Source organism: Gracilinanus agilis, chromosome 4 (assembly GCF_016433145.1).
Source record: "Gracilinanus agilis isolate LMUSP501 chromosome 4, AgileGrace, whole genome shotgun sequence".
NCBI lineage: Eukaryota > Metazoa > Chordata > Mammalia > Didelphimorphia > Didelphidae > Gracilinanus > Gracilinanus agilis.
Window position 1 is genome coordinate 250,339,389 of NC_058133.1, and position 25,112 is coordinate 250,364,500.

Here is a 25,112-nt window from a genome sequence, read left to right on the forward strand (position 1 = left end):
CGAGCGCGCTTGCGCAGTAGACCGCAGCGCCGGCGGCGGCGATAGGGGGAGGAGGGAAGGCGGGGGGAGGTGGCGGCGGCAGTGGAGGAGGCGGTGGCGGCGGCGGCTTCCCGGGATTGAGGTGGTGGCTGAGGAGACGGCGGCGGCCATTTCCCTCACAGTGGCGGAGACCGAGGCGGCGGCGGACGGGGAGCGGCCCGGCCCCGGCCCCCTGCTCGTCGGCTGTGGCGGGGCCGGTGTGGGGCCTGCCCGGCTCCCGCCCCCTGCGGCGTCCCCGCCGGCTCCTCCTCCTCCCCCGGGGGGGCGGCGCAGGGGGCCCGGCCCGGCCCGAACTCAGGCCGCCGCCGCTGCCGCCGCCGCCGCGGGAGGAGGAGGAGGAGCAGCAGCAGCAGCAGCAGCAGCAGCCGCTGCAGGCGGCGGCGGCTCCTCCATGGGCGGCCTAGTTGCCGGCAGGGACATGGAGCCGGGGCTACCCGTCGAGGTGCGTGGCTCCAACGGGGCCTTCTATAAGGTGAGGCGGCGCGCCGGTCTGGGACACTCGCCCGTCCCTCAGGCCGGGGGAGCGCGGGACTGCCGGGATTCCTCTTGCCCATCCCCAGGCCTGCCCCCTGCTCCCCCCACCCTACCCCCGGGAACTGCTCCAGGTCCCTCGTCTGCTTCTTCCCGGGGCAGAGGCAGGCACTCCTCCCAAAAGACCTCGCCTCAGGACCACCCTTCTCGCTCATTCCACCGCTGACCTTCCCTTCTGTTCTCACCTAGGGCTGCTAAGACTTTTAATTCTATCTTTGTGTAATCCTCCCCACCCCCATCTCTGGGAGAGACCTCTGGCCATTATCTCAGGCAGAGCCCCTCCCACTTCGTGTTCCCCGACCGAGGGAGAAAAATATGAAACCGAGCTCTTAACCGCTGTAGCACCCCCTGACCTCTAGGAAGTCTGTGCTCTGCCATTCATTTTGCTTTTTCATTCGTCGATGGCTTCATTATAAACAAGTTCTCTACCTCCATACCTCTACCTTCCAAGCAAGACCTACCTAGAATATTGTTTGACCCGGGTAAGGACCAGTACCTACACCCTTATATTACTGATGTCATTCCCCAAGCGGAGCCAGTGTTCTCCTCAAAGGGAACCTCAAGAGGACCCCTTTCCTAGGAGTGGAGACCTCTTCCTGTTATTTTTCCCTAAGGTATTTCTGTCTCTAGAATGTTCCCTAGTAACTTTCCCTATTTGGGCACTCTCCTAAGCTCTTTTTTAGGGATTCCCTTTGGAGGACCCGTTTTCTGTACCCAGACTCCCCTCTGAAGGCTTCATTTCTGCCGAGGTTCCCTCCCCATTGTCCACACCCTTTTCTGCCCAACCCTAGTTCAGTTTCTGGGATATCCTTTATTAGGTAAAGTAGTTGGAGTTGAAGACTCACTGCTTACCATTAATTTTCTTCTCCTTAATTCTCTAATATGGGGGGGCTGGGACGGGACATCCTTGTAACTTATACCCTGCCAACGTTTTTGTTCTACCTCCCAGGCCTGAGTTTGAACATATATTGTAGCCTATCCTACATCTGGAAGAACTAGAATGTAAGTTCCTTGAGGGCAGATTGTCATTTTTGTCTTTACCCAGTTCCTAGCAAATAGTTACTTAAATAAATGTTTGTGATATTTCTCCTATATCACCACATGTGGGGAGAGATCCTGCCCTCCCTTTCCCCTTCTCCTTTACCCAGTAGACCCCTTTACCTTTGAGATTTTCTGCTCCCCTTCTTCCCCAAAGCATATCTCATATTACTAAAAAAGATTTGGTATTTGCCATAAGGTGTACTCTCTTTTCTCTCATCAAATAATTTTCATCTCTGTAACCTTGGTCTCAACCCATTCCTTAATCTTAGTAGTTAACTATATAAACTTATCGTAAACAACCTGAATCTTTATTTCCAGAACACTTTCTTAATCTTTCAGCAGCAAAAAAAAAAAAAAAAAAAGGAGGTTCTTTAGTTGATTCTTTGTGTCTTTCTTTCCTAAACCCTGGACTCCCCTTCCAGTTCTAGATCATGTGATAACACAGTCTCCGTAATAGCACCCCAGAATACTCTTGTTTCCACCTGAACCCACCCATACCAGAATTCCTTACTCCTTTCTGTGTCTGTAGCATATGCTTGACCTTAACTTCTTTTCCCTTTATATTTCCTTTTTTCCTCATTAACATACTTCAGATACCTCTTTCATCCTGACTGGTCTTCTGCCCTCCTTTTATGTCCCCTCTAAACCCCCATTCATAAACTCTGTGGATTCTGGGAGAAAGGGAGTTTAAGTCAGCGATATTCTATAAGGTGTTATATTTAGTCTTCTCTCCTTCCTCTTTAACTGGTATCTAGGGGCAGCTTTTAGGTAAGATTGGTCTCTAGTTAGAATCATCTAGAAAAAGGAGGTTTCTCCCCCCTTTCATATACATAGGTAGCAAAGCCTTTTTAAAATCCTCAGCTTCTATATTTTGTTAACTCTTTATCCTCACTGTGTGAATGTAGTAAAGGTGAGAATTTGATTTAGGGTGAGGATGCTGGAAAACAGATCATATGGATTGATGTGTTCTGTTCCTTTTAAGTCCCATTTTGAAGACTAGAATACCTCAGAATAATCTACCTAAATTCCTCTCTCAATGCTAGATTTTTTTATGTATCCATTCTTTTCTGGGATCCTTAACCTTCTATATTTGAATACTCTCCCACACTGTCATTAGACCAGTTTTCATGACTCAGCAGATGAAGGTTGTGGGTAAGGAGTGGCATATTGTTTGAAAACTATATCCTCTGATAAGGTTTTTTTTCTCCTATAATCTCTCTTGGATGTGGGAATCACATTGTATATCCTCTTCTAAAAGAGAGTATACAAATGATATCCTTTAACAGATATCCAGGATCTTAGTCATCTTGCAGCTCTGAATGGTCCCCCTTCCCTCCAAGAGTCTACATACATTTCCACTTGAGTCTTTAGCATTTTAAAATTCCATCACTAATACGCTTCTAAGATAGAAACATAGCTCTGATCTGTCAATTCTCCCTTCCTTAGGCAGCCCTGGCCTGCTCCTGATACTCCCCATAGTTCATCATATTGATACCACACTGAGTTCAGGTACTCAGATCAGCTTAGACCTGCAGCTCTGAACTCTCTAGTTCAAGGTTCTGCCAGCCTTTGCCTCTCTGCACCACTATGCACAGCCTCTTATAATCTAAGGAACCATTTGACCCAGTCTTCTGTTTCCAGTTCTTAGTAGATTCTGGTTTCTACTGAGACTATATTCTTTGGGAAAGTTACTAATCAAAGTTAAATAGATCTTAGCTGCAGTACTAACTATGAAGAAGCTATCATACTACTTCCTCGTGGAAGGAGAGGCAGGGTAAAAGTTAATTAGATTGGCCCCAACTGGACAATGTGGAAAACTTTTCACACCCATGCCCTCCTTTTCCCTTGCTTTCTTCGGACATTTATTTACCTTGCCTTATCTAAGCAGGCCAGAGGGTTTTGTTCACATGGTTTTAAGTATTGGATGTTAGGGTCCAAGTGGATTGCCACCCAAGGAGCACACGGAGACAATGCAATCCAAGCAAAGGGAAGTCTTTATTTCTAGTGCGCGCTAGGGGAACTCAGCAAAGGAGTTCCAAAGCAACATAGTCAGAGTGGAGTTTAAATACATTTTTGAAGCTTTGATCTAGTACCTATGAATAGATTCATGGTTTCAGTTCAGTGCTCAGGAAGGAACGGGACTTTACCCTAGAGAAAAAGGACTCATTGTTTTGGTCTGGTGCTTAGACTTAAGGAGAACAAGACATTACATATCAGACATGTATGCAGGTGGGAGTTGGGGTTTAGTTTTAATCATTTACTTTACTTCAGAGGTAAGGTGAATCCTTTGTATATATTACTGAGCTAGGGAAACAGGATAGAACCTGAGGTTCTTTAGCTATGGCTTCAGTCTTATTGAGCCAAAGCCAGGAGATGCCAAATGCAGTGGACCAAAATCCTAGTTTCTCTCTGACCTTCCCCTTGGCTTCCTCTGTTCATGTTCCCAACATGACTCTAGGTGAGGTCTAAGCAGACCTAGTAATTCAGCTTCCTTCACTGGAGTCCTTAAGGGAAGAAATGGTTTCTAGGGGTGAATTGGGTGAAATTAAGCAGCAGAGGTCTGAAATCTCTGAAAAGAACTCCAGTTTCAAGGATTATGGCAGGAAAAATGAGTAATAATGGCATTTCTTTCTACAGACCAGCTCTAAGTGGTCAAAGAATAATTGTTTATACCCAGAGAGAGGCATAGCCTTTCTAAATAGGTTAGGAGCAGGAATCCATTTTTGAAAGGAGCAGGCAAGTGCCTGTCTTCTGCCATGCCCTCTCTTCCCCTTCCCCCCTTTCTTCTTAAAGAACTTTCCAGAACAGCTGGCACTGTCTTAATGAACTGTGGTGACAGAAGCTCAAAAATATTTTAGATGTATTATAAGCCAAGGCAGGTGTGAAGTCCTAAAGGGTCTGGATGAGGTATTGAGTAGAATGGATGAAAGGGTTACTGAAATAGAGTATCATGGAAAGAACATATAAAGGAAGGGTACCGAGAGGTGATGGACCTTTAGGAAAGGATTCTGGACTGAGAAAAGGGACTATCATATATAAGGGAGATTTTGTAAACTTTTTAATATATTATAAAATGTTAGATACCATTATTAAACCATTATAGTGTTTATAACATTGACAGTAAAGTTCTGGGGGAAAGGTGGGATCTTCACTACTTGTCCTAAAAGGAAATTGGAGGTGATTTTGCTCCAGAAGTTAAATTTAACTTTAAATTCTAACCTGAAGTAGTATCTGTGATTGAACAATCCAAGATGGTAAGGGAGGAGTAGGCAGAGTGTTTGTTCTTTAATTTCTGCCCTAACACATTCTAACCCCCAGCCTCAGTTTCTTTAAGGAAGGAAGGAAATTTTAAGCATTTACTAAATACCTACTATATACAAAGCACTATGCTAGTATTAATAGTAGCTAACATTTATGTAGCTTCTACTACATGGCAAGCATTATGTATAGTAGCTAACATATAGCTCTCACTGTGTGCCAAGCTTACAAATATTACTTCAATGGATTTTCCCAACAACCCTGGGAAAAAGATGCAATCATTATAATTGCCATTTTAAAGTTGAGGAAACTGAGACACAATAAAGGTTATTTATTTGTTAGCCTGGGTCACAACTAGTGTGAACTAGGAAGGTCTTCCTAAATCTAGCTTGTGCCAGCTTCTTGAAACTTCCAATGTACTTTCATTATGTGAGGCCGATAAAAGTGGAAACAGAGTTGGATAGGTGGTTATGGTCACTTCAGTTTAGAACATAATCTCTCCCTACCTATGTGAGATGGGGTAATTTATTTTACATTAGAAGCATAGCTCTTTGAACCTGTGTCTTTATGCTAGAACTCCAGCATCTTCATCATCACCTTTCTCTTGTTATCTTTCTTCTTTTAGTGCCTGGGTGTCCCACCCAAATCCTTACCCCTTCCCCTAATTGTGCTCTCTCTACCTTTCCCCCATTTCCTCTTAGGATATAAGCATCTGGGTGGTCTGGGGATGCCAGGTTTCCTCTAGTCTATTTTGCCACATAAAGGAGGCAGATCTTTGTCTCCTCTGGACTCCAGGATATTGTCTCCTTGTCTTTGTGAATAATCATAGCTTTGGTTAATGTTTTTGCTATTTTAATTGGACAGTGACAGGCTATTGAGCAAAAAATGAAGAATTGGGGGAGGAGTAAAGTGTAGGTTTCTAGGATCAAGAAGGAAGTAAGCTTCAGGTCCCCACATTTTTCCATTCCCCTCACCCCCTAACTCCCTCCTCCCTAGGCTCTACCCTTTTCTCTTGCCATGTGTCTCCCCGCCCCTTAAAATATAGACACACTTTACTTAAAATTTGGATGTGTCTCAGTCCCCTTTCCTGACTCGCCTCACCCAGATTGCTTCTGTCCCCCAGAACAGAGGTTTCCAGCCTCCAGCCTGCCCCTTAATTCCCTTCTGGAGTTCTGAGCTGATGGTAAATCTCCATTTTCTTTCTCACCTTACTCCGCCACCCACTGTAGGGTTTTGTGAAGGATGTCCATGAAGACTCTGTCACCATCTTCTTTGAGAACAAGTAAGACTGGGGTTGGAAAGGGAGCAGGGATGACACCCGGCGGGGTGGGGGGCCTAACAAAGGAAAACTGATCTTAAGAGGGTTGCTTTGGGGAGGAGAGCCAAGAGTTAGGTATATAGTCCTAGGAAGGGAGCGGGGACTTAAAACTGCAGGGTAATGGAGAGGGGAATAATGGTACATAAATATTTGGTTCTATTTGAGGGGATCAGGGGCTATGGGTGTAGTCTTCTACTCCTAAGGGAGGGGGAAGCAATGGGAATTGCTCTGGGAGCAATTGGGGAGCTTCATCAACCTGAGGCCCTTCTCATTGAGGCCCATTTACAGCTGGCAGAGTGAGAGACAGATTCCCTTTGGGGATGTTCGGCTACCACCACCAGCTGACTACAGCAAGGAGATCACTGAAGGGGATGAGGTAGAGGTAAGAACACTGAAGTTCTTCACCCTAAACTACCCCTTTTAGCCCAGAAGACACATACCCTCTCTCCTCACCCCCAGTCACCACCTTTCACTTGTTTCTTTGTCTCAGTTACTTTTTAGCTATTAGGTTTGTTCAAATTATTCCACTCTTTTCCATTGCTAGTTAAGTGAAGAATGGTAAAGAGAGTGTCTGTCTTTGAAAAAAATCTGCAAGGAAGGAACCTCTCCCCCTATGTGTTTCCCATTTTACATACTTCTACATGCCTGATCTCTTAATATTTCTTGCTGTAGTTTCAACCTGTTCCTTTTTCTTGCTGTTGCAGTTTCCCAAAGTTCAAGAGAACACCTCTTTCTCTTTTTTAAACCCTATCTTCTGTCTTAGAATTGATAGTGTATATTGGTTCTAAGGCAGAGAAGTGGTAAAGGCTGGGCAATGGGAGTCAAGTGACTTGCCCACAGTCACACAGCTAGAAAGTGTCTGAAGCCAGATTTGAACCCAGGACCTCCCATCTCTGAGCCTGACTCAATCCATTGAGCTACCTAGCTGTCCCTAGAACGCCTCTTATTTCAGTAAAAAAAAATCTTCCTCCCTTTAAGATAATAGTATCTAAAATTTCATGATTTCTTTCATTCTGTTATAGCAGCAGCCTTTTCCTTTTTTCTTGGTTCAGAGGGTCACTACTTTGCAGGTTATTGGACAGTTTTCAGAATCACCTCTTATTTTCTTCCTTAACTCTAGGTTTATTCCCGAGCCAACGAGCAGGAGCCTTGTGGTTGGTGGCTAGCAAGAGTTCGGATGATGAAGGGAGATGTAAGTGATCTTGGAGGAGTAGGAGAGTGGGATAAGGTGATTTTGGGAATAGGATCTGAGGGTAGAAAGATAGAAGGAAGCAGTTTGAGGATTTGATCCTAGTCATCTAAGATGGCTCTCTTCCATCCCATCAGTTCTATGTCATAGAGTATGCAGCTTGTGATGCTACCTACAATGAGATTGTGACCCTGGAGCGCCTAAGACCTGTCAATCCGAGTCCTCTGGCTACCAAAGGCAGTTTTTTCAAGGTTACCATGGCTGTTCCTGAAGATCTGAGAGAGGCGTGAGTTCCAAGGCTGTCCAAAGGAGGGGCCCTTTACACACACCCTTGGCCCCCTCCGATGGCCTCTCTACTTTTTCCATATTTCTTGTCATCCCCTTTCTCTTCCCCTGAACTTTTCCCTGAATCGTGATATATAAGCATTTGTCTCTCTTCCCCAGCTGCTCCAATGAGAATGTCCATAAAGAATTCAAGAAGGCTTTAGGAGCCAACTGCATCTTCCTGAACATCACTAACAGTGAGCTCTTCATTCTGGTAAGCACGTTTACCACCCAGCACTTCAGTCTTCTTCTCCTTTGTACTTTTGATCCTTAGCAAAGAAGGAGGGACCCAAGGGGTCTTTTATATTTTATCAAAAGACAGAATACTCTGCCGCCTTACTTTTGGCTATGGGTTATTTTTTTTCCCTTTTTTTTCTGGAAAACTGTGGGTCCAATATAACATAGGGTGACAAAGGATATGTTTTCAGGGCTTGACAATCCATAATTTTATTTGAATCTCCATGTATAACTTAAAATTTAGCTTTCATTCTTTTTCCTAATAAGACTATCCTCTTATTCAGTTTATTAAACATTTATTAAATGCTTACTTTGTGCCAGGCATTGTGTTAGGTGCTAGGAACACAAACAATCCCTGTTTGTTAGTATAAGCACACATCTTATATTCTTAATATTCCAAGTCCTAGAAAATTTATTTGCTTCTCTTCCTGTGCTTGAACCTTGAAGCTATTTCTCCTATTTCTTCCTCTTCCTCCATTTCTTTTAGGAACCCAGAGAGACTCCTAAAATTCCACCTTCCAAGATACCCAAGTATTCTGGTTCCAAACCCTTGACTTCACTTATGTGAAATGGTTAATGTCTCTCCCCCTGGTTTTTCTCTAGTCAACGACAGAAGCTCCTGTGAAACGAGCATCTCTGCTGGGTGACATGCATTTCCGAAGCCTCCGAACCAAACTGCTGCTGATGTCCCGAAATGAAGAGGCCACCAAGCATCTAGAGGTGAGCTCTGACCCCATTTTCCTCCTACTATAGGAACCCTCTCATTCTCACTGAGATCTCTTGATTAAATCCAACTGATTTTAAAATGTTAAGTAAAAGTTGTAACTTCAGTGACTAGTTTTGGGATTAAAAGCAAATCACTTCACTTCTTTTGGTTTCCTTTGTCTTCTCTATAATAATTACACCATACATTTATTTGGCCCTTTATGTTTTCACATATGTTTTGTTTGCACTACTGATATAGAAAGTATTTAAGACTGGCTATCTTAATCTTTTTTTTTTTTTAAGAGATTCAGGCCTAGAGAAATTGTAACTTGTCGAATATTTAGTTTTATTGCAATATTCTCTTCATTTTACTGCATTCTTTTTGCAAAATTAGATTGGATTATAACTTTATGGGGGAAATTAGTATTCTTATTTCTGTGTTTGCTTCTCAAAGAAAACTTTAGGATCCTTTTCCCCTTTTCATTCCTCTTAAACTTTCTTTCCTGGGTTCCTTAACATATTTTCTATTAATGTCAGTAGTTTCCTCAGTTTAGAGATTGCTCCAGATAATCTCTAAGCCATATGATGTTCCTTGATCATCTTTGAGTGGGTAGAAAACATCTCTCCTTAAGTATTTCTGATTGCTGGATTCAGTTTTAGCTCCACATCTTGGCAAATTCCTTTAGGAGACTTGCAGGCCTCTTTTCAGGCCCTAGACACCTTACATATCTATCTCTATTAGGTCTGTCTTAACTGCCTCTTAAGTTTCAGTCCCTTTCCTGAGAGAATGAGAACTTTTGGAACCTCTCTGTTCAGAGAACGTTTTTCTTCCTCTCCATGGTTTACTCTCCCATATTCTTTCTTATCTTTCTTCTTCAAGAATTGGGCAACTTTACATGTATAGCCCCAGATTGGGTTGCTTATCAGCTCCAGAAAGTGGGGAGGCAGATAGTTTGGATTATATGACTTTGGAAAACTTATGTGAAATGTTGTTATTAAAAAATAAAATAAGAATTGGGCAACTGGGTGGCTTAGTAGATGGAGAGCCAGGCCTGGAGACTGGAAGTCCTGGGTTCAGATACTTTTTTGCCTTGTGACCTTGGCCCCAATTGCCTTGCCCTTACCAGTCTTCTACTTTGGAATCAATACTCAGTATCAATTCTAAGTCAGAAGGTAAGGGTTTAAAAAGAAGAAGAAGCAACTTGTCTCAGGACCAGATTAAGAATTGGACCAATTTTATCTTGTGATCCCCTCTAATCCTTGGCTCTCTTCCTCAATTATTTGGAGTTTGTGGTAAGAGAGAGACCATATTGCTTGGAAAAGTATATAGTATTTGATTGGTATTTTTATAACATTTTTGCTTTTTCAAAGAGCTATCACATTTTTGTAATGTAAGCTTTATAAGAGTTCTCCAAGATGGCGGGACAGATGTGATATGACCTCAAGCACAGAAAGAATGTGATTTGTTCTAAGTCCCATAACTTATTTATCAGTATCAGAGAATTTTTTAAACACCAGATTACTAGATGTCCTTTACCAAGAATCTCTGGGCTTTGGCAGGGAAATTGAGAAAGACTAACTTCTTCCAGTTTCCATATCAAGTGTCACAAGGGCCGGTAACCATTAAAAGTTGTAGTTCCAGAACTTCTGACCTACTGTCTTCCTGTGTCCCCTTAATCACACAGAGGGAGAAATCCTGAGACAGGTACTGTCTAAGGTTTAAAGATGTCCCAGGTGATTTCCAGTCTTTCCTTCCAGACAAGCAAGCAGCTGGCAGCAGCATTCCAGGAAGAATTTACAGTACGGGAAGACCTAATGGGATTAGCAATTGGAACTCATGGTGCCAATATCCAACAGGCCCGAAAAGTGCCTGGGGTGACAGCCATTGAACTGGGCGAGGAAACTTGCACCTTCCGAATCTACGGGGAGGTCAGCATGGGGCTTCTAAGGGGAGGAAGGGTAAAATAGAAAATATGCTGGAATTCTTCCTGGTTCTCTTCCCCACCCCATTTTTTTGTGGTAGCACCATTTCCTCAAAAAGAATGGTGGGGGGGATGGGAAGCTTAGGGGCTCAGCCTCCTATGTGCAGTAATCATCTTCCCACTCTTTCCCCAGACCCCTGAAGCATGCAAGCAGGCCCGAAGCTACCTTGAGTTCTCAGAAGACTCTGTCCAAGTGCCCCGGAACCTGGTCGGTGAGTCTATATAGATGGTTGTAAGGATGAAGCAGGAGGGAGGAGGGGGTATTGAAAAGGAGTGGAGAGGTGGGGACCAGTGGGAGTAGAAATGATGGATGATGGATGGAGTTGGGTGGTAAACTACTGGTTCTTTAAGAAAGAGGTTAGGTTTATATTGGGCTGAAAACTACCACCCCCTGAGGAGTAGACAAAGGAAAACTGCCATAGGAATGAGGAGTAGAAAATTTCTAGGATATCTGGAAGTTTTTAAATATTTTTTTCCTATATTGTTATAGTCGGGATAATGGATGAAATAAACCTATACTATATACCTTATGTCTTTTGTCTTTTAAATAACTAATTCCTTCCTCCCCTAACCCAGGCAAAGTGATTGGGAAGAATGGGAAAGTGATCCAGGAGATTGTGGATAAATCTGGTGTGGTGAGGGTTCGAGTGGAGGGTGATAATGACAAGAAGAATCCGAGGGAGGAGGTATTATATGGAAAGATTTCTTTGGTTTCCCCAGGGAAGTTGGGGGCAAGGGGGAGTAAGTTCCTTAGGATAAGAACTTTTGTGTGGTGTGGATACCTGGGATGGATTTTGTTGAAGATAGGTCCTCAGTCTGAGCATATGTAAAGATGAGAGAAACAGGTTTTGCTCATCTGTCTATCCCTTCTTACTGACCCATTTCTTCCCTGCCAGGGAATGGTTCCTTTCATATTTGTTGGTACCCGGGAGAACATCAGCAATGCTCAGGCCCTACTGGAATATCACCTCTCTTATTTGCAGGTACCAAAGCTGTTTGCATGGGAGGGAAATGAGTACTAAAGGTCCTGAGAATTGGAACTTTGGGGAAAGTTCTGGGGTCCATGGAGACTGTCTCTGAGGAGAACGTGACTGAAGGGCATCCAGATATTGACTTGTCCTCATCTTTTCTTTTTCTGCTTTTCCGTTTTAATTTTTGCTAGTCTTTGCCATATATTTTGCCTTAGGTACTATGGAGTTTCAGCAGAGGATTCTTAAATTTCTCTCCTTTCCCTGCCCCCAACTTTTATTTCCCCTCAACTAGGAAGTAGAACAGCTTCGATTAGAAAGACTACAGATTGATGAGCAGCTTCGGCAGATCGGGCTGGGCTTCCGTACCCCTGGAAGTGGTCGAGGAAACAGTAGTGGTGACAAGACTGGCTATGCCACAGATGAAAGCTCTTCCTCTTCCCTCCATGCCACTAGAACCTATGGGGGTCGTGGCCGTGGCCGGAGGACAGGAAGTTCAGGCTATGGTGAGATAATGATATATGGCCAGGGTGAGAGGGAGGAGTGATGGGTTGTGAAAGGGGAACACATTGTTTTCAGAGGCTTTTTTTCTTTGGGGATATGGGATTGTATAATATTTTCTGGGAGTGAGGAAACAAATAACTCCTTCCCTAGGCCCTGGTTCAGACCTGTCCACTGCTTCTGAAACTGAGTCTGAGAAACGAGAAGAGCCTGAACGGCCTGGACATGGTGACCAGGATGCCTCTAGCAGAGGTGAAGAGGGTCGTAGGAGACCAATGGGGGGCCGAGGTCGAGGGTCTAATCCTGCACCTCGGCTTCCTAACAAGTATACAACATCTTCCATTAGCTCAGGTACTGAGGAAATAGTCTGACACTCACCTGGGTCTTTGAGGGAAATGGAGTAGAAGCTGAACTTAAGTTGGAGACTGGATGCCCAAAGGCCAAACCCTCTTCTTTTACCCTACCTAGTACTGAAGGATCCTGACAGTAATCCCTACAGCCTACTGGACACATCAGAACCAGAGCCCCCAGTTGACTCTGAGCCTGGAGAGCCACCTCCAGCTAGTGCCCGGCGCCGACGTTCTCGCCGTCGGCGCACAGATGAAGATCGGACCATCATAGATGGAGGACTGGAATCTGATGGACCTAACCTGGCTGAAAATGGTCTGGGTGAGCAGGGTTCCCTAGGTCACTTGAGAAAAATGAGACTTAGGAAGCAGGGTGCCTCTTTTTTCTGAGTATCTTTCTCCTCACTACCCTTCCCTGCAGAAGAAGAATCAAAACCCCAAAGGCGCAATAGAAGCCGAAGACGACGTAACCGTGGTAACCGAGCAGATGGCTCTATCAGCAGAGATCGTCAGCCAGGTGAATAGTCTAAATTCTTCCTTAGACCTGAGAGAGTAAGACTCTAGGGGTGTGATGAAATAGGTTTTGGGCTGATCCCTTCTTCCCACAGTGACTGTGGCAGATTACATTTCCCGGGCAGAATCTCAGAGCCGACAGAGGCAGCCCCCTGAGCCCACTCATGTTCCTTCCGAGGACTCCCTCTCAGGACCAAAGGTAGATGTAACTTTACTTTTTCTTCTGTTCCCCAAACCCCAACAAGCTTTATCTTTCTTATTGGACTGGAGAAGAGAAACTCTGGTTTTCTGGTAGAACAGAGTGGGGAAGGGCTCCTTTGGGATTTGGGGCTTGGGGTGGTAAGAGGAAATAGAGGATCCCCACTTATTCCCTTCCTTTTTTTTTCTTTCCTTCTTCAGGGTGTCAGCAAGCTTCCTAAGGGCCCCTCGGAAAATGGGGAGCTCTCTGCCTCCTTGGAGCTAGGCAGCTTGGTGAATGGGGTCTCATAAAAGTCCCTCCACCCTTCCCTGCTCTCCCCACCCCATCTTGCTTGCTACCCAACAAGCCCTTCCTGACCCGCATTGGAGCTGCTCTTGTCTAAGGGGGGAGGGAACAGTGGCCACACTGTGGGTTCTTCCCCACCCCCCAGGGGCTGGGGGTGGTGGTGTGCTTGTTACAGGGTCACCCTCCCCTCTTCTTCCTCTGTCTACCCCACCCCATGATGAGGGGAGCCTCCCCCCCCATCAGACTGGATGTGCCTTTTATCCTCTAATGCCCCAATCTCTCCCTGGCCCCCTAATTCTCTCCCTGGCCTGTTTGTGGGGAGGGGGTTCCCTTGGCACCCCTTCCTCTCATCCTATTCCCCCCCTCTCTGGGCCTCATCACTGTGGAAGATGGGGGGTGGTGTCATTGGGTGGGGAGGCATGGGGAGGGGGGTTTGGAGTAGGGGTGGGGGCCTATTAAAGGTCTCTGGGGGTGGGAGGTAGGGGTACAGACTTTGTCTGGCTAATGAGAAGGTGTATTTATTTTTCACTGTACAGTATTTAAAAAGAGAATAAAAAAAATCCAAATGGCTCCCCTTTCCCTCCCTGTCTTGTTTCTCACGTGTACTTTAATTAAATCATACACACCTTAGCCATGGTGCTCCTTTAGTGGTTTCCTCTGTCTGTTGTACCCAGCTCAGCATTCCACAACTGCCTGTAGAGCCCCTCAACTATGGAAATGATGCTCTTCATTCTTTCCACCTCTCCCCCTTGCCCTCCACAAAGTCAGCATCTTGGTTCTTACTATCCAGCTAGCTGCCCAGTGTCCCCACCCATCTTGCCCTCCTATACCTACCCTGCCTCTTGAGGTGACTCAGGGATGCCCCACCCAAAGGGTTGAGATCTGGGGCCAGGGCAGGCAGCCAGCTTAATCCGATTAGTTCATCTTGGGGTCCTCTAGGGCCAGGGTTGGGTTGTGAGATGGGGCAACAAAGTGAATCCTTTTCTGACAGGCCACCGGAGCATATTTTCTCTTTAGAGTCCTAGGTTTCCCCACCATCTGCCAACTATGTTCTACCCACCCCTTGGCCAAATCTCTCCCCAATTCCCCTAAGATTTGAGAACATAATAGGACCAGAAATGGCTCAGGTAGAGTTAGGATACCTGGCTCCACAGAAGAATGGGAGTCACAGTTTGAGTATCTGCTAAAGTGACTCGGGAAGAGAAAATACCTTAAACTTAACTTCCCCTCCAAATCTTTTGCTAGACAACCTTGGATCGGGGAACTAGAAACAGGTGTTGTATGTACCCCTTTTCTGGGTTTCACTTAACACGCCTCCCATTTCTCCCTTTAAGGAGGTTATTGATCTAAGAGAAGTAAATTACTGGGGCCTCTGGGAGTCTCCTGGAACATACCCTAGGGTTAGGGAGTGGAGCCCCGAGGAGAAAGAAATGGGGGCCCTGGAAAAGTTAAACCTGAGAGTTCTGGGGGCGGGGAGATGAGGAGGCACCATCTCTCGAGAAGGGCGGGGCCACTTTAAAAGCTTTTCCCAGACCAGACCTGGTCTGCCTACTTCAAGCTCTTGGTCCCCACCACGGGGTGATTGGAGCAAAAAAAAAAAGACCGTCGGAAACGCAGCGACCCAGGGAAGTACTGACTAGGAAGCAGGTTGCTCCTGGGCCAGAGAAGTATACCCTTTTTCCGCATTACTCCTTGGAAAACTGGGAGGGGTAGAAACCCTGGATTTGGGGGAGATCCCAAAGGAAAGCTGTGGAGGGAGAGAACGAGGCTAGCTGCTGCTGGTCCTCAGCTCAGAGTTTCTGGCCCTGCAAGATTTTTAAAGATTGCTGAGGGGGCCATACACGACCATAATAAAGGCAACAGATTTGGGGCAAAGGATTTGGACTTTCTTGTGGAGGGCAGGGGTAGTTGGAAGGGTTACCTCCGTGAGGACCCTCAACTTTGAAGGAACCTTTCATTGAGGAAAATCAGTTTGGGGATAACCTGACTACAGGCAGTTTCAAGTAACCGGATCTTCCAGGAAGCCCAACAGCCGATTTCCTCAGCCTGCTCCCCCATTTCCCCCTTCCTCTCCCAGGCTAATCAACTCCATGGCGCTACCCCAGTCTCCACCACTTCAAGCCTGGGCCTTGACACTCCCTGCTCCCACTGCCTTTGAATCTGCCACTAACCGTCCCTCGGTCCCTCCAGGGATTCCCGGGGAGATACCCGCAAAGGTTAAGCGGCCCATGAATGCATTCATGGTATGGAGCTCGGGCCAGCGTGGCCAGATGGCGCAGCTTCACCCCAAGATGCACAACTCGGAAATCTCCAAGTGCTTGGGCGCGCAGTGGAAATTGCTGGGAGAGGCAGAGAAGCGGCCCTTTGTGGAAGAGGCGAAGAGGCTCCGAGCGCGGCACCTACACGACTACCCCGACTACAAGTACAGACCGCGCCGCAAGACCAAGAACGCCAACCCGGGCCTCGCAAGTCTAGACCTGGCCGGGGCAAGTAGGGGCAGCGGCAACCACAGCCCCGACCCAGGGTGGGGCACGGGAAACCTCGGCTATCAGCCCCAATACCCTTCGAACCTGGCCAGAGGCTGCGGGTGAGTGATTGGGGAAGCAAGGAGAGGGACAGAAGGGATGGGGACCCTCCCATTCTCAGGTGCCTATCCGCTGTGCTCTCCTAGGTCTCTGCACCCAACTGTGCCTCCCTTGGGCGAGGGCCGGGAAGAGGAGAGAAAACTGAGCGCAGACACCCCACCCCCACCCACATTTTAGCAGCCGCAGAAATCAGGAGCAGCAGCACCCCGAGCATCTAAATATTCACCTTAGCCAGGATTCTGAGGCTTCCATCCGAGTTCCCTACGTCATGGAGAAATTGGTAGCTGGCCTAGAACCTAGGATGGGAGTAGAGTAGGGGGTGGGCTGCTAGTCCCAGGCTGGTGGGGTGAAGAGCCAAGTGAAATCAGACTTCATAGGGATGGCTCATGATTAAGGTGAGTTTGGAGGGACTCCAGCAGGATATCCAGGGTGATGTCTCCTCAGATTTGAAACCAAGACTACTTTGGTCAGTCATCTCCCCACACATCCTAAGGAATAACTTTGGACAGTCTTTGTGACCTGAGGCTTTTGCACTCTTTGCCTCACACCCCACTCATCTCAACTTTACATTTTCAGTTCTGACCTTTAACTGACCCAAGTCCCTCTCCCATCCTGTTGGGAAGAGGGAGATTATAAACCTCCCTCCTTTGCCCTCTTGGAAAAACAGCTGGGAGTATGCCTGCCAAATGACACCAACATGCCCAGGCCACCAGAGGTCCCTGTCCCATTGAGAACACCAAGCAGGGCATGGACATCTGTGCTACAGGCTGAGCCAGAAATAAACTGCTCCTGCTCCTCCCCAGCCCAAAACAAGTCTAACCCGAAAGTTGGGGAATGTGACTCAGAAAATCTACCCTGACACACCCTCTCATGGGGAGAGAACATCAGAGGTGAACTCTGGATCTGTGAGAGGAAGCTGGCTACCAGAGGTCCTCAGATTATGGGTACCTAGGAGGGATGATATGGGGGTAAAGGAGACTCAGGTTTATCTCACACTGCCCCTTTTCTTTCTTCACAGAGCTCATCACTGTAAACCAGATGCCCCTTCCTTTTGTTCCCTTCCTCTTGGAGCCCCACTCCAAGGAGAGCTCTTGAATCCCTACAGGCCTTATCCCTCTGGCTCCACCTCCTACAATGCTCCTCTCCTGGGTCCCACCCCCTAACCCATTTTAGGGTCCAGGGGCCATGAAATGCCTAAGGAAGAAGTTATACAGATGCCTCTCCCATTCTTACTTGGGCCCCTCCCTCCCTCAACAATCATACCCCCAGCCAGAAATGTACCACCCTCAGAAAACTGGGCACCTGAATTCTGAGGGACCTGATTAAGGGAGAACACTGGATTATTTTTGTAATGAAGATACAAATTTTTATATATTATGTTTTGTAAGATTAAAGTCAGATTTTGAGTCCTTGTCCCACTTTTTGATTCCCTCCCCAGCTTCACCCAGCAGAGGATCAACAGCTGGACTCAAGTCTGTTTCTCTACTCCCTTATACCTAGGATCTGCCCAGTTGGGGAGGGAGAGAAAAGAGAAAAGAAAGGCGTGCTGATAGTCATCTTCAACCCTTCCCCATCAGCTCAGAGTCCTGTACAATAGGATGGAGATAGCCCTGTGGTCAAAGGGCAAAGTCAGAACAAGGGATCCCACCTGATAAAGACTGTGTAGCTTAGGTTTTGGTCAGCTGTTCTCGCCACATCTTTGGCTACCACCTGTAGGTGTGACCTCCTTTCATCTCCTAGGCCTGTACTCCTTTGAGCATCCTAAGGGGGAAGAGTGTTTGAAGGGGACTAGGCAAGAGGAAAAAAAAAACCTTCTAGGATTCAGAAGAATTGTATCTAGGAATCAAAAGAAAAGAGGAACAAAGCTCACTTTCAGCTCTGCCAAGAAGCCAGAGGTCTTATCTCAATGATGAATGATTAGAATCATCAGTACAAAGCTAGTTAATTAACTAATGAGGTCCCATGTCTTCACTTGTTATCTTCCTCAAAAACTCCAGGTCACACCTTTTCAGCCCTGGATGCTCTGAGGGCTAAACCTTCTCTTTCAGTCTTCCCAACACACAAGAAGATGAGGGTGGAGTGGGGGGTGGAATGGGAGAACAGGGAATGCTGGGGATTGCTGTTTAATCTAAAAAGTTACCACATCAATAGAGTGGAATAGAGACTAGAGGAGCACAGCTCCAAAAGAGCTTCAGTCTTCAGAAGTGGGAGTCAAGAAGGTTATCAAGAAAAAGGAATAAAGACCAAACTAGGGCCTTTGAGATACTGTTCTGGCTGGGAAGAAGCATCCCAAATGCTACTGATCCTTCTTTTTCCATTTGTGAGGAATCTTGACATTCCAGTAATAGAGGAGCTGGAAGGCAATGAGGCCATTGCAGATAGAGGAGACAATAAAAGTCACAGCCATCAGGGGGTCACCTGTTTCCTGAGGATAGAATAGAACCAAAAAATATCAGAGCTGGAGAATGAGCAGCTAGTCCAACCCATTTGTCATCCTGAAAGGAAACTGAGGCCAGGGAGATTTTATGTGATTTGCCAAGGCCCCACAAGGCAGTAAGCTTTAGAGGCAGTGGAATCTTGGTCCCCATTCAGAAGTTAAACTAATTCACCTCACTTTCAGGAATAAGTTGACATTTAACCAGTAGGGCCTCTGAAAAGGTAAGGACTGTTCTCTGAGGAGACCCTCACCTGGATGGAGGTAAAGATTCGGGCAAGTGAGCCAGCAAAGAGTAAGAAAACAGTGACTGCTGATAGGTGTCCTGTGTGACCATTTCTGAAGTTGGTGATCGCCTGGAGTAACTAAGGAGCATCAAAAAACTCTTATTATGCTTGTCAATCTCCTGGCCCTTCCCCATCCTCTGGTTTATCTCTCACTCCCACTTCTACCCACTACCCACTTCCTCTTTTCCACCTCCATCTTCCCCCCCAACCCATCATCTTCTTTTTGTTCCTCTTCATCCCACCCCATAAACCTTCCTCCTCCTTGCTTTTCCTTCACACACATGCATGAATATACAAACACACTCACCCTCCCCATGATCACAGCAGGCATGTTGGTAGCCTGGAGCAGGGTGACCATAACCTTGGGTATCAGGGGTGAGAGCAATACAAGCAGGGCCAGGACATAGATGCCTAGGAAGGTTACACCTGGAGTGGGGCCCAGGAAAGATCAATTGACAATATATTTGTGTATCTTCCAGTTTGCCTATTTATTTCCCCTGATTTGCTCCCACAGTAAGCCTCTACCCTTTTCCCTTCAGAGTGGCTCAAGTTTTGGTCCTCCATGCCCCACCCATGCAGCATTTAGAGAACCCAATCCAGAGCCTCCCCTACCTCTCCCTTGGGGAATGGGGTTTACCTCTCATGGTATGTCCCCTGTAGTGCAGAACCAGGAAGCAGATGGTAATAGTCTGTAGCATTAAGAACAAGGCCTCACCCCAAGAGCTGAAGGGGAGCCAAGACATGGGTCAGCGCTGAACCTGATCTTCTACTACCCCTCTGGTCCTATGACTTCCAAGGGGGTACCTATCCAGAGTTCATGGGAGCTGCAGTTATAATTGTCTGATTCTCACAGCAGCCTAACACTATCATCTATCCATGAGGAGCTGGGGGCCAGAAACCCAAAGTAGTCCTTCCCATAGCTTCTCACCCTGACTAGTCTGACTTCCTCAATTTCCTGAGATATATACAATACTCATGAGGTATTTTGTTTTTTTAAGGGGGAGTATGGGGATGGGTAGAAAGAATTCCAACTCTTCAGATTCCTAGAGAAGTAATCACACTCCCAAAGTCTGATATGAGCCTCGAACTCACCTGAATGGGAAGCTGTTGGTCACACTGTAGATGATGGTCCCAGTCAAAGCCACCAATTCCAGAAGAACTGCCTGGAAGCTCAGTCCTTCTGCACTCTTCACTCCCATAATTTTAAACACTTGAGGTAGTTTCACTGTGAGGGAGCAAGTAGATAACAATAAAAGCCACATTCAAAGAATATAGACCTCACTCTATTGTCAGCTATGTATGCTTTTGAGGAGAAGGGGGCCCAAGTTCACTTGGAGCCTAGTTAGTTACCCCTGAGGTGACCTCTAATTCTCAGTTGACACTTACCCAACAATGATCCAGCAACAATGCCAAGCCCTAGGCCTTTGCTGATTAGGATCTTGAGGCAGGGAACTGGAAAAGAGTGAGAAGGAGCAAAGAGAGGAAAGATATTAGGAAAGAAAGACACCAAGTACAAGGCCAAGTCTGGTGTCCCAGTCTCTCTGAAGGTAGAGGACTATGTCTGACCAACAGTGCCAAGAAATGACAAGGGTATTAAAGCCTAGAAACAGACAAGATGGCCTCACAGGTTCTGGGGCCTTAAGAACATCTGAAAAGAGAGAATAACATATCACCCTCCCTGCCCCATTCTCCTACTCTAGCTAACATCCCAGTTCTGCACACCATCAAACTCAGAAAAACTTCTAGATTTGAAGTTAAGAAACCCAGATCTTCTAATTGTTACCTCTGTGATTTTGGGTAAATAAGTTAAATCTCTCTGAGTCTCAGTTTCTTCATCTGCCAAATAAGGAGGGTAGACTATAAGATCTCAAAAACTCCAGTACAACCCAACCCACTTCAAAGTGTTTATGAAGTACTTTGAAAGCCTCAAAAGCCTCAAAACCCTGTGTGATCCACTATTTTGGTCCTAAAGCACATGCCTAGAAACCTTCAAAAGCTCTTCCCAAACTCATCAGTCATTCAGAGACAATCACCAGCAGAAACCCCTCCATTACCTGGGGCAAGGCTCAAGGCTTACTTTTCCCCACCACTGAACTACTTTTACTATTGCTGCCACCTAGAATATTCTCTCTAATCCCCATCCAAATTCTACCAGTTCTTCCAGGCCCAAGCTATTCCTGACTATTCTGGTCCAAAGTGATCTTGATCTTTGTTCCATTTTGATTTCCTAGCTGTCCAAGTGCTCCTCTTCAGACTCCATTTTGGTTTGTCATCGGTATCACACTCCCGAACTGTGGAGATAACCCAAAGGCTTTGTTTTAAGCTCTTATCTCTCAGTGGTCTATCACTAGGTGACCTCATTAGTTCTCAAGGGTTTCTCTATGCAGATGACTATCATAATGATCTTTATTTCCAGCTCTAACTTTTCTCTTGAACTCCAAACCCAACTCACTTAACTTATTTCTTACATATTTCTAAACAGATTTTTCCAAAGACAACTCAAACTCAGCATGTTCAAAGTGGAATTCATTATCTTCTCCCAAGACCCACCCATCGTCCCTATTTCTACTCAGAGAACTACAACCCTTCTAGAGACTGAGATTCACAATAATAATAATCATGATCATGACAAAATATCTGGCATATTATCTATGTCACTTTTAGATCTGCAAAGTGCTTTACAATAATTTGATCCTCACAACAATCCTGTGAATTACCATTCCAAATTTACAGACAAGGAAATGGGTATACAGGGAGATAAGTGATTTGTGTAGGGTCACACAACTAATAAGTATGAGACTAGATTTGAACTCACACCTTCCTGAGGTTCTGAATCCACTACCCTATATCCTGTGCTATCTAGCTGATTTGGTGTCATCCTCAAATCTTCATATTCCCTCACCCTCAATATCCAAATCAATTGCTGTTTTGGCTCTTGTATCTTTTTCTCATTCCATGTCCTCATGGCTCAAGAAGCCACTCTTGTTCAAGTCCTCAGCATTTGTCTCCTGGACTACTGCATGTTTTCTAATCAGTTTCTTTCTTTCTAATGAGTTTCTTTACATCCAAATTCATCTTCCACATAGCTACCAAAGTAGTTTTTCTTAAGTACATATCTGACCACATCACTCCCCTATTCAATAAATTCAAGTGGCTCCTGATTACCTCTAGGATCAAAAAGAAATTCCTGGGAGCAGCTAGATGGCTCAGTGGATTGAGAACCAGGCCCAGAAATGGGAGATCCTGGGTTCAAATCTGGCCTCAGATGCTTCCTAGCTGTGTGACCCTAGGCAAGTCACTTAACCCCCATTGCCTAGCCCTTACCACTCTTCTGCCATAGAATCAATACACAGTATTAATTCCAAGAGAGAAGAAGTGTTTAAAAGAGAAAAAAGAAATTCCTCCATCTGGCATTTGAAATTCTCACAAGCTGGCTCCAATCTACCTTTCCAGCTTTACTATGCCTTATTCTTCTTCACATATTCAATGGCCATGCAAAACCAGATTTCTTATTGGTCCTCTTAAGGTCTCTAGTGCCTTATGGACAGACTATTAACTGCTCTCTTTCTTCACTTCCACCTCTTAGAATCCTATTTCCTTTGGAACTCAGATCAAGGCCTACCTTCTTCATAAGTCTTTTCTGACTGCTCTCAATTTACCCTAAATGTTCTTTGTATATATTCTTATATATACAGACATTGTCTTCTCCAATAGTGTAAGGTCTTTGAGGACAGAAACTATTTCATTACTGTCTTTGTATCTTCTGGGCCAGAAGTCCATAGAAAGCACTTAACAAAACTTGTTTAGTGACTGATCACCTTTAGCTCTTGCTGACTATATCACTCCTCACTGTTCTGTTCATGTTCTGCATTTACTGTGGGGCAGCAGAGTACAGTGGAAAGAATGCTGGCTTAAGTTAGAAGACTTCGGTTCAAATCCCAACTGGACTTTTTTTATTTTGTAGAAATCACTTTGCCTTCCTCAATTATCAGACCCTCAAAGTCTATTCCAGTACATCTATGATCCTATGATTTCTCTGGGCCTCAGTTCTTCATTATTAAAAGATTAGACTAAATGATCTGTAAAGTTCCTTTCAGTTCTAAGTGATCCTATGATAGCATTACACATACTGTGAGTTCCTAGAGGTCCTCTTATATTTGCCCAAGTCTGGCACACCACATTGCCAGTAGAGGTATGTTTGAAAAACACTGTGTTAAAAGCCTATTCTAGCATCATCAGAATTCTAGCATCATCAGCTGCTACTAATTGACCCTTTAATTCGTTTCAATTTCCTCCTGGAAAATAGTACTAATGCCATCGACCTCTACTAATGAGCAGTACACTTGGAGTCAGAGGACTCCAAAAGGAGACTCACTACTTTACAATTTATGTGATCCTTGCCTTCTATTTGCTAATTCCCTTCCATATAAAATAAAAGAGGAGGTAGCTCCCAACTTTAAGTCCTTTGAAACCTCATGGAGTTGTTTTTAATACGGTATATAACAAAAGTGTGGAAGACAGCCTGTTTTAGTGGGCAGAGGTATGGACTCAGAAATCAGAAAGCCAACTTCAAATTCTAGCTCTTCGGTATGGCCTTGAACAAATCGCTTGCTCTCTGGAGTTTTAACTTGGAAAATGGGAGTGAACAACCAAATCTGCACTAACTGCACTTCTCGCATACGTTGTGGAAATAAATTGATTAATTAATAAATAAATAAATAAATGAATGAATAAATAGCGTTAAATATCAGCTACCGTCAGCTTATGTTTTGCTCTGTGTGTGTGTGTGTATAAATATATATATCAGTTGGCAGTTCCGGTAACTACTCACTAACTTAGATACTTATTAAGAGAAAGCAGTGACTCTTACAGAACCTCATTCATCAGGCCCCCACCCACATCCTCAGAAAAAGGAAGCCGGCTTCCCTTCCCACGTGGGATTGAAGGAACTTCCGCCTTGCCCACATGGCCGCCGTCAGTCACTACCGCCCGAAAGGTCACGGCAGCGGCTGCCATGATCTCAAGGTTTGACATCCCTTCCCAGGCTAGCCCCCGATCCTTGCGTTCTGAAGACCACGTGACACTGAAAAGGAGCTCACCGTTAAGCAAATCCAAGTTAACAAAAAATCGATCGTAGCATTTCTCAGGCAGAAGAAAGGGAACCAGAAGCTGCTTTAGAGGCCCTTCCGCTTCCTCCGCCATCTTGCAAACCGATCCCTTCCGCCTGCCCTTCCCCCTTCCCCACCCAGCCTGCCATTAAATGTCGTGGTCAGGCGCATGCGCATTTCCATACTTCCGACTCCTTTCTTCCTGTACTCTCTTCCTAGTGCGAACGCTGGCGGTCTTCCTCATACCGGAAGTGTTTGCCTTCCAGACGCAATCGCTTATCTTACACCATTTTTTTTTTCTCTATGCATGGGGAGATGGCGAGAGATGTGGGGGTGAAGACTTTTAAAAGGGAGATCTACGCATGTGCATGTTGGGGGTTTTCGCGCTGTATTTGATGCTCCGTTTTCATGAATGAGATGGATCTTACTATCACCAGTATCCCCTTGGCGCCATTTTGTCGAATGCCTTCCAATTTAGGTCCCTTTATTAGACGCTGAGAAAGAGAAGCCCAAATACTCCCCCACGTTTGTTAAACTAAGACCCCAGGGAGAAGGCGGTGGGCAAGATATCTTAAGTTATCCCACACCTCACTGTCACCCCCCCAAGGAGGTAGTCCTGATGTGCTGTAGGGTTTGCATTTCACCTGTGTTCTTAATGGAAGAGAAGTTTTTAATGGAAGTAACTCCCCCCACTATACCCCAACAATTCGACTTTGTCTTTGTAATCCCATTGCTTACTAAAGTGACTTTCTAAATGTTCACTGAATTGACTAAATGAAGTTATTGGCAAATCTATTGCTGGCAGACTTCTAGATTTCTTGGGTTTAAAACCATTCCTTGTCTAGCTCTCCTCCTCCACTCACTCTCTTCAACCAAAGTCCTTTGTGACACTCAGGTCTTACTACTGGCCAAGACCCCTTCCCAGAGTTTCTGGGTCAATGTACCAAGGAAGGGCTTTGGTGAGTTTGAACAGTTAGTTCTATCTGGGAGAAGCCACCCTGGCAGGACACTTGGCAGTGTAGAAATAAATACCAACATATGCAGGGCTATCTTATAGAAGTGAGCTTTCAGTCTGTGACCCTTTGAAGGCAAGTGGATGTTATAAATATAGGGCTGCATTTTGGTGTCTTCCATTCAATAAGGTCTTCTATGACATGTAGTAGACAGCACTGGAGTTGCCAAAGAACCCCTATTATCACCTCGCTCACAAATGTTGTTTTCTTTACCCAACTAATGACTTAATTCAGTTATTTGGCAGACA

The 25,112-nt window shown here is 45.5% G+C and overlaps 3 protein-coding genes across 4 annotated transcripts; 2 read left to right on the forward strand and 1 right to left on the reverse strand.

Annotated features, from left to right (window-relative positions):
* The first annotated feature begins 430 nt into the window (after nucleotides 1-430).
* Nucleotides 431-13,843, forward strand: FXR2 (FMR1 autosomal homolog 2). 2 transcript variants are annotated; one of them, XM_044672762.1, is made up of 17 exons: nucleotides 431-511; nucleotides 6,099-6,151; nucleotides 6,476-6,569; nucleotides 7,308-7,379; nucleotides 7,514-7,662; nucleotides 7,821-7,914; nucleotides 8,541-8,657; nucleotides 10,401-10,571; nucleotides 10,758-10,836; nucleotides 11,201-11,310; nucleotides 11,521-11,607; nucleotides 11,888-12,098; nucleotides 12,247-12,444; nucleotides 12,562-12,762; nucleotides 12,862-12,957; nucleotides 13,049-13,158; nucleotides 13,353-13,843. In XM_044672762.1, exons 1-17 carry the CDS (start codon nucleotides 431-433, stop codon nucleotides 13,440-13,442), a joined length of 2,013 nt encoding a protein of 670 aa, XP_044528697.1. In that variant the 3' UTR covers nucleotides 13,443-13,843. The 2 variants fall into 2 exon arrangements, with proteins under 2 accessions (XP_044528697.1, XP_044528696.1); XM_044672761.1 differs by having other exon boundaries at nucleotides 13,049-13,152.
* A 1,501-nt stretch (nucleotides 13,844-15,344) lies between these two features.
* On the forward strand, nucleotides 15,345-16,199 carry SOX15 (SRY-box transcription factor 15). Its single transcript, XM_044675227.1, has 2 exons — nucleotides 15,345-16,024; nucleotides 16,109-16,199. Exons 1-2 carry the CDS (start codon nucleotides 15,528-15,530, stop codon nucleotides 16,197-16,199), a joined length of 588 nt encoding a protein of 195 aa, XP_044531162.1. The 5' UTR covers nucleotides 15,345-15,527.
* Nucleotides 16,200-17,888: 1,689 nt separating this feature from the next.
* On the reverse strand, nucleotides 17,889-23,945 carry MPDU1 (mannose-P-dolichol utilization defect 1). The gene is made up of 7 exons (XM_044672763.1): nucleotides 23,843-23,945; nucleotides 20,130-20,195; nucleotides 19,836-19,968; nucleotides 19,381-19,466; nucleotides 19,051-19,169; nucleotides 18,711-18,821; nucleotides 17,889-18,447 (listed from the first exon to the last, which is right to left on the reverse strand). The coding sequence occupies exons 1-7, from the start codon at nucleotides 23,943-23,945 to the stop codon at nucleotides 18,319-18,321; spliced, it is 747 nt and encodes a 248-aa protein (XP_044528698.1). The 3' UTR covers nucleotides 17,889-18,318.
* Between the last annotated feature and the right edge of the window lie 1,167 nt (nucleotides 23,946-25,112).